The following is a 9,314-nucleotide window of genomic DNA, read 5'->3' as shown; positions in this document are numbered from 1 at the left end:
TGTAAACTTAGGGAGGGGGAAGGCACAGATTCAAGACTAAAGCTGCATTGCCTTTTCCAAATTCGAATTAAAAAATGATCAAGATGTTGAGCGGATTTAAGAAATTTCAAATATTCTGTTTTTTTATGTCCATTAAAATCCATCTAATGTCAATTTAAATACAGAATAGATGTTGTGTAATGCCACAATTTTCTTCAACCATTCATCAGAAGTTCGCAAGTTCAAACCCTGCTGTCTAAAGTATGCGGTCCTTCATGAAACTGAAAATTGTTCAGCAAAGAGGTTAGACGTAGAAAAGTGCTGTAATTTTGAAGAAATTGCACACACGGCTAATTATTGCGGATGTTCGAAATTCCTTTGGGAATTAAAAAATGTATTATACTTACTAATGATCAATCTTCTCAATTTAAGACTAATCCTAATGTTGACTCATTTACCGTACCTCTGTTATTTCGCACGCTAATATTTTAAAAAATGAAATTCCTGATAGCAGTTTGCCTAAACCACCGAAAAAAACTGACCTCTGAGCCTACTTTTGGAGTATTATTTGATACTTTTAAAGATACACATAAATTTATTAATGAAGTTAAAAATATGTTCAGTAGTATTTCATTAAGGAACATTATTAAAAAAATTTCTGAACTTCGGGAAACTGAAAACTCGTTGATAAATTTTTTGTTTTGATTTCTGCTTTCTAAAATGTTGTGTTTTCAGTTCTCATATTAATATAAATAATTCCGAATAATTTTATGAATCTTTATGTGTCATTACGTGGAAAATTCAAATGTTTTATTCATGAATTGTTTATTAATGGCTAATGAACTTCAAGATTTTATAAATGAGTACTCCCCTGATATTATGTTCCTAGAAGATCACAAGCTTAGCCCTGATCATACTATTTATGTTGCAAAACACAATGTGCGTAGATCGGGTAGACCTTCATGGGCTTGGAGAACTCCGCGAAGAGGTGGCGCAGCTACACTTATCAAACGCTGTACTCCCCAATACTCTCTTACAATTCCTCAAATTTTAGCCATTGAGGCCTCAGCTATTACATTTACAACAAACAATTCTGTGATCAATCACCGTCGGTTTGAATATTTTACTTAGAAGTTACCGTAGGTGGAGACCTTGACGCATGACACCACGCGTGGAACTGCTATAATTCTAACATTAATTGACATGCAATTTATGACGTGGCCAATGACTGTATTACACATAGCAGCTCCAAAACTCTGAACACGGTATAGTAATAGGTCCACAGGCATTATAGATTTCTTTCTGTTCAGAAATACTATCCAGCCACTAGATATTTCTGTTCTAAATGAGCTGTCTTCTGATTACAATCCGATCAGAATTATCATGGATATCAGTTATTATATTACACCAGACAAAAGAGCCGTTGTTACTGAATGGCCTAAGTTCGCCAAAGCTCTGAATAATTTACTACATTCTGTCACTGAATTCACTACACCCTCAGCTGTACATACGAAGAATGAATTTGGTTAGGAATTTCAGGCAGTCCCTAAACAAAGTACCAACTACCCAGAAATGTGAAAGTAAGTCCATTAAAAATCCAAATCCAAGAAGCAATGCTGAACTAAAAAGCTTAATGAAGAAAACAAATGCAGCAAGGATGCAATTCCAAAGGATCAGACGCCCATCTGATGAAGGTGAAATCCCATCATTCTCTCACCAATATATAGTCCAACACGACTGGACTCATTATTCAAATTCACTCTTCACAGATAATGATTCCATCTTGATAGCTATCTCTAGGTGTAAGAAATGCTACAATAAAATTGCGTCCATTCAGGACACCAATAGGATCCATTACACCGAATCGGAGAAAGCGGAAATTTTAGCATCGCAATCTAGAATCTCAGTTTTTTTTTACTAACAACATTCACGATACAATAACAGTATGCGTATTATTTGACTTTGAATCCAATTACATGCCAAACCCGCTGCAAACGACATTGCTCCAATTCGACCATCGGAAGTATTTGGCTATATTAAAAAGTTCAAACCAAGAAAACTCTTGGATTCGATAGAATTACAATTAAGGTGGTGAAATTGTTTCCATTGAAGCTGATCTTCAAGCTGACAAGTATTTTAAATATAATTCTGAAATGGCAATATTTCCGTCAATTGTGGAAAACTGCTACAATCAAACCTCTCTTAAAGCCAAATACACGAGCTACTGGGCCAGGATCTTACCGTCTGATCAACCTACTTCCCTGCTTAAGTAAACTGATGGACCATTCTGGCAGGACTCAAAAAGTACTTGGACTATAATAATATCTTAATTCCCCACTAGTTTGATTTCGATTGAATCTTTCTACTTCCTACCAGCTTTAAAGAGTAGGTAACATATTTCGGAGGGAACGTAAAGCAAGAAATTCATTGCAGGACTCTTTATCGGCATAGCCAAAGCATTAAATCGTATTTGGATAGACGCACTTACTTACGCATATTTCAGACACGTATTCCACCTACCGAGCAATATGGCATACCACAAGATTCCTTATTAGGCCCTACATTTTTAGCATTTATGTTAACGACATTTTTCCCACATTAAACGCTACACTAGCAATGTATGCTAATGATGTAGCGATTCTTGATCAAAATGCATTTCTTAGTCAAGTCATTCAGTATCTTGAAAATCGCATACCTGCATTGGAGACCTATCTGAGAAAATAGAAGATCTAAGTTAACGTGAATAAGACTGCCGCGATCTTGTTCACACGAAAGAAGACTATTGATAAGGATTTAGAATTTTGTGCAATAACTCTGCCCTGGGCTGAGCAGGTCATTTACCTTGGCGAGATCCTCACAAATTCTTTGACATGGTCCCCATACATTCTATTATCCAGGAGTTTCGAGCACGTAAAGCAACACTCTACCCCTTAGTTGCTTGAAACAGGGTCCTATTTATTGATAACAAATTAACCTAAACAAATTACTCATCTGTACAATCATTTACGTCCATGTTTTGAGATGCATGTCCAGTATCTAGATATACTCGTGCAAAACTAATAGGAAACAATTGCTCACTGTACAGATCTGCGTTCTGTGGCAAATTACAATTTTGCCATGGTATGTTAAAAACAACACCATTCATGAAGAACTAAAAATCATTTAGCTTAGTACGTTTTACTACTATCTGACAAGGAATTTCACCTAAAACTGAGAAATCTCAACAATGCTAAAATAAAGATGTATAATTATGATTATAAAGAGATATGCTAAAAGTGGCTTATGGCCATTTTAAATACCAATATTATTGTGAAAACCTAATGTATTAATGTATATTATATTTTGATTAATTACTGTACATGTGTTTTTATTTCTTAATTACTTTGTTTCTTTTACATACAACTTCTAACAATTATTTATTTCTTGCACCTAGTATTTCAAACTTTTTTGTTTATGCGTTAGGCTGCTCAACAGTTTTCTGCATTTTCATTTATTTTTGTGACGCATTCCTTCTAATTTTTTAGCGGGGAGAAAAATTTTCTATTTTCTAATAATTTAAGTATTCCTTCAATTATGTCCTGCAACTATTTAGAAACTTTTCAGTTTGTTCAATGTGGGGGTAGGGCAGTGTGCTGAGGCACCCTGGTGCTTAACACCTTTCCCCCCCGTAAGGGGAGCTCAGTAATTAATCAGCTGCGAATCTTGGTGAGCAGCTGTACTACTCCCTGAGAGTGATTCGATAAACTTTGCGATTACTCCTTAGTATTTTTCGTATACTACGGAGAAATCTCTAAATAATTGCATTCTCCTTGAGTTATTCCAGCCATTATTGTGCTGTGCGTACTGTTGCGAAATGCCCAGCTGCGATAAAATAGCCTTCCCGCAGAGCGGGGTTAGAGTTGTCAAAAAGCGGCAAAGAAAAGCAGATTTTCCAGATTTGGCTCGAAATCTCTCATTTTGTGACGTTTGGCGACAAAATTGGCGATATATCATAGACGGAGCGAGAACATTCTAGAACGAATTCTTATCGGTTTTTCCGAGAATGTTCTCGAAGGCAGGAGAGTACCTTGAGTATCTAGAATATGTCGAGTTCAGTAGTAGTGTCTTAAGTTAAGTGTTCAGCTCGAGAGCGATCGACCGAGTCGGGAACTGTACTTCATTCACTGTTATATCCTAATAGACTGAAGGGTGTTTTGCTAATTGTTTCAGCATGTTTGTCATAGTTTTTTGACGACCTTAACAATTTTTTGGATCTGTTCTGTGTAATATTGACGAATACAGTGTTTTGATTCTTCATCAAGTGTTGTCATCAATTACTCCAAATCCACGATTCCGTAGAACGCAACAGTACTATTTATTGTGTCAATTTTACTAATAACTTGTTCATTTTGTCTTGCTTATCTAGATTAATTAAATCAACGTTTCCATAGCTGGCAAAAGAATGTAGGGAGATACCAGGCAGCAGAATTAAGGAAGCAAAGTATAGGGCAGCAAAGTATAGGGTTGGGATAAAATATACGCGGGGCTCGTATATACGTTTCCTCTCTTGGACCCGTAACCAGGAATTAAATTTGGCGATTTAGTGGGTATTACCGAAATTGTGATTGCACCGCATGCGCAGTGGAAGAAATGTTGTCTGATTACGTCACAGTACCCCTCTTATTCACAATGGCGGAAGTATGGTACATCACCACAATGTCTTGTTGCGTGTAAATTCATAATTAATTAAATGAGTCTTTTGTTTAATCAAAAATATTTATTTCAATATTTAAAACGTTAACTCTCTCATGGCTGCCTTTTTTTAAAAAAACAACAATGATATTGCCATATATAGAAAGGAAACTTATGATTTGTTTTCGTCATGTACGTAATGAATCTATAAGAATTGTCTTTCCAAATTGCTGTTTTATCTATAATATTTGTGTTGCTAAAGTAAAGTTGCCGAACACTGGTAGTTTGACACGCATATTCACAAAGCTTATAGACCATTTCTCTACTGGCTGCTCTCATTGGAGGAAACATCTGCATGGCGGTCATATTTGGAATGGCGAGTTATCGCCCTGTAGGCGTGGTAATTAACTCAAAACAAACGTTATTTCATTCGATATTTTTTTAGTTTATGAATGAAAGCTTAGAGGAATTGTGTGGAATATATTTTAAATAACCTACTGATCTTATTAATAGTTTATTTGTATTTGAATTTAAACTTTTAAAAGTACGTAATTGTTTTACAAGAAAAAGGTGTTTACATGGAGATAGCATATGCACTTTTTCATCATTTCTGTTGTGTAAATTTCCATAGCGTATTAATTTATACAAATAAAGGAATATTAAAAAAATGAACCAAAGGAAAACATTCAGTAAACATTTAAGGGCGTCGGATACCTATTTTTTTTTACCTAAATTATGAGTAAGTATAACTAAAATTATATTTTATTCCATTATGCACTATTTCTATTGAAATGCTTTTCGGGATCTTGGATAGTAATCTTGCTACTGGTACCTACTACAAAGAGTACAAACCAGTAAATAAAAATAAGAAAAATTAAAATTAACAAAAATAGAAAAAATAAAGGCTTTTAATTTTTAACAGCACACCCGAAGGCGAAAAAACAAAGTTATTCAATAAAGTTAAAATAAAAATAAATCCGTGCAAAGCAGAGTTTATGAAAGCTACGAGAGGGGATAGAACCGGCGATCTAGAAGCTTGAGATTTTTCTTGCGCTCGTTACCGCTGAGCTGCGATTTCTCCGATAAATTATGCCCACTTTTTGGTACACGACGCTCAAATACAAATTGTAAAGGCGATGAACCAAAAGTCGCCAGCCAAGCACTAGGTTCTGTAACCCTGCGTTTCCTGTTTAACCAATCGGAGCAAACAGCAGCAGGAACGGTCTGTAGGCTTTGTTAAGGCTCCTATATATAAGGTTTAGAGGAGCCTTAGGCTTTGTGAATAAGCGTTTGACACGAACTTTAGCGCAATTGAAGAAACTAAAACAAACGTTTAAATCTAAACTTAAGTTTTCGCTCTGCGGGCAGAAAGATGGAACGGATACGTAACAACTCCTTGCGAAACACATCTGTTTACCTGATCAGCTTAATATACATGGTGTTGCTATCTTAATAAATTTCATTCTTCAAAAAGTCATTTCATCAAAAAGACGTCAAAATGCATTCTTTTGTAGTTAAACTTTGTACATATGGGATGAATTTTCTTAAAATTTCTCACAGATTTTCTTCAGGTATTGCCTAATGCTATTGTCTTTTAACTTACTGTATTAAAATCTCTTGTTCCTGTCCGACAAGCCGATTGCAGAATAGGTTGACACATTAACTACATGATGACGGAGTTTCTGAAGGAAAAAGAAAAAGAGTTATTTCATAATTAACGAAAATGATTTTATTTTATTTTCAAGCCTTATTTTCTTCTGCTAAATTAAGCAATTTATTTTTTTATTATGCTTTTAAAGGCGTTCTCTACGAAAGTGCTTCCGTTTAACGCGCTAGTTCTAGCTCTGAATGAGCAAACACTTTTATTATGGTCACTGAATTTGTGTTTTTGATTTTTTTAAGGAGCATAACTGTGCTGGAATATACTGCTATACATTTTGATTCATAAAGCATGGGCAAATTTATTACGCGTTTCAAGGTGACACCTCCAGGTTTCAGATTAAACATACAAATACTGCGATGACAGCGTAATAATTTTTATGTGATTATCATTCTTCTGCTATGAAATGCACAAGAATGTATACAAAAATGAAGTTTTAATATGTTGTGAGGTTCATTTGTTGTGTGTAGAGGGGATTTATTTTGAATTGCGAAACGCTTTAAAATCAATTTATTGCTAAATTTTTGTTTTGTGAATAGTTTTTTTTTTTATTATTATTGTACTGCTAAGAATTTAGTCATTCCGATTCGTAAATCTTTAACCAGGATTATGGCTTTGATTTGTTAGCTGTAAATTATTGTTCAGTATATGAATTTTAAGGCACTGGTTTAGAAACCTAATGATTTAAAGAGAGGGTTGATCTTTACATTATGGTAACTTGGCGTTTTTTTTGGCGAAAATTTGGCGACCAACTCTCCTACAGCAAACCTCTATTCTTTTTTCCCGCCGCCATTTTGTTTTCACGAAGTAAAGACATGTTTCTTTTCTTTTTATCTACTGAACACTTCTTCCAACAATCTACTAGCCGAATTACACTTATGCTAGAAATTTTATCTAACAAAACTGCTTAATCATGACAAATATTCACTGCAAAATTGGGAAAAAGTGCACAATACCATACTCCTTAACGCGTTTTTCAAAATAACACATACACATAAACCATGTACACGCCGACTTATTTTTACTTAAGAAAACATCCCAGAATTGCACAAAAATGGCATTGCGCACACTCTTCACTATATCCATGTACACTGCTTTTTTCTCATAAATTACAAAAGTTTCACGAAAATACATGACAATTTTCTCAATCTTTAAACCCGGTAAAAAGAACATATATGAAATTACCTGATCGCGAAAAAGTATTTACCCTTTCCAAATATGAACATTTCCACATATAAAATAAATGAAATATCCAAAAACTTTTACCTCTAAATCATCTATTACATTATACACGTCACCAACGAATTCATACCGCAACCATTACAAATACTTAGTGTCAGATATTTAAATTATTTCCATGCACGTTTACTTCAACTAAAACGTATACCAAATTCCTACAAACATAAAATTCACAAAATACCTATCATTTAATTAAAATATAATTAAATTCAAAAACACTACTTAAAATATAAATGAGCACATACATTAAATTAATACATACATAAATACCCATTTCGAATTCACTTTAGTTACGGCCATGGGATCCAAAAATTCACGAACACTGTTTCACATAACACAGAATAAAGCCAAATACAAAATTTCCAGATTTTTTCCCGATTTCCCCCCTTTTCCGATTAAAGAACTGTAATTCGTCCGTTAATATCACATGACATATCCCATGATCTCTCATTTCCCTCACACAAAATAATGCGTAATCGGAACTGAGTACTGCTCACATTATTACCAAAGTCCCAGGTAGTAACCTTTATCGCCTCCAAAATGTCGCCAAACTACCAGTTACCATATTGTAAAGATCAACCAAAGAGAGTGCAAAAATCATCTATGATAGAAAATTTTTTAATAAATTGATTTTAAATCTGTTAAAAGAATAGGTATATTTTATAGCAGTTCATGCGTATCCAGTGATGAAAGAATATCTTATTGAATATTGGAAGCCAGTTATATAAATGAACTAAAACTGGAAAATAATAGATAATAGTCCCAATTCTGAAATATTTTGGTTGCTTGAGCTTTATGGTTAATTGAATGGCAGATAGGCAAGCTTTTACTATAATATTAAATTAGTGTTTTCCCATTGTCAGTTAAAGCAAATACATAATTAAAGCTTCATTACAAGCACCATATAGCTGAGGATATAAATATGAATGTTCTGAAAAATCATTGTTTATATCTCTGATTATCCAGATTTAGAAAAAAAGGAGGAAGGGGCTCATCATTTAAACCCTTTTTATTTTCCTTCAGATTCTCATACTCAAATGTAAATTTTCTAAGATTTTTTTTTATCTCAGATCATTCTGAAAGGGGTCTAATTGTAGCATCAGAAGATGTAGGTCTAGGATTTAGGGATCTATGTTTTAAGGATTCCAAATGATTCTGTAATTCCTCAAGATTTAGTTTTTCCGTACTGCTGTTGTGACTGATCTCGCTTGTCTGACAGTAACATCATCAGATCAGCTTATAGAATTTATTGTGATTTGGAGCATAGCTTTGTATCTGTTATTGGCATGGGCCTTGGATACCATAGAGGTGACAGTACAACTTTGCCCTGTTCCCACCTAGTATTGATGGAGCTAATGGTCTGCCATAATTCTTCTTTTATCACCAAACACTTAAGTGACTTTCAGCTTTCCACATATTTCAGGTGCCCTCATGCCACAGAGACACTATATACTTACAAAGACCCAAACTCTTGGATTCGAACCTGGCCCAATTAGGGCAAAATTTTTTCCTTATTAGAAGACTCAAAGTAATTATTTTGAGCCTCAAATAAGCATTGTACATGCAGGTGTAGACTTTTTTTATTAGGTTCTTTGGAGATAGCCTTGAATATTTTTCTTTTTTTAATGGTTTTGAATGTATCAATTATGCATGATACATTTCTAACGTTTAAAAATACTACAAACGTAGAACTTTTATCATAGGAATATTTATATAACTTTTTAAAAAATAATAAATGTAAAAAATAAATAAAATCTGAAAGCTT

General features: G+C 34.0%; 1 protein-coding gene across 2 annotated transcripts in view; it reads left to right on the top strand.

Annotated features, from left to right (window-relative positions):
• The first annotated feature begins 5,929 nt into the window (after positions 1-5,929).
• Positions 5,930-9,314, top strand: part of LOC118186795 (succinyl-CoA:glutarate CoA-transferase) — a 48,015-nt gene continuing 44,630 nt past the window's right edge. Inside the window, exon 1 of one of the 2 annotated variants that reach the window (XM_035356941.2) lies at positions 5,930-6,221. In XM_035356941.2, coding sequence (XP_035212832.1) covers positions 6,149-6,221 — 73 coding nt within the window. In that variant the 5' untranslated portion in view covers positions 5,930-6,148. The remainder of the gene's footprint in view (positions 6,222-9,314) is intronic. The other variant, XM_035356942.2, reaches the window with a different exon arrangement.

This window comes from Stegodyphus dumicola, chromosome 10 (assembly GCF_044657685.1).
Source record: "Stegodyphus dumicola isolate Sdum_Otavi_A_Nest chromosome 10, ASM4465768v1".
Lineage (NCBI taxonomy): Eukaryota > Metazoa > Arthropoda > Arachnida > Araneae > Eresidae > Stegodyphus > Stegodyphus dumicola.
Note: the sequence above shows the minus strand (reverse complement) of the source record. Positions and strands in the feature narration are given on the sequence as shown.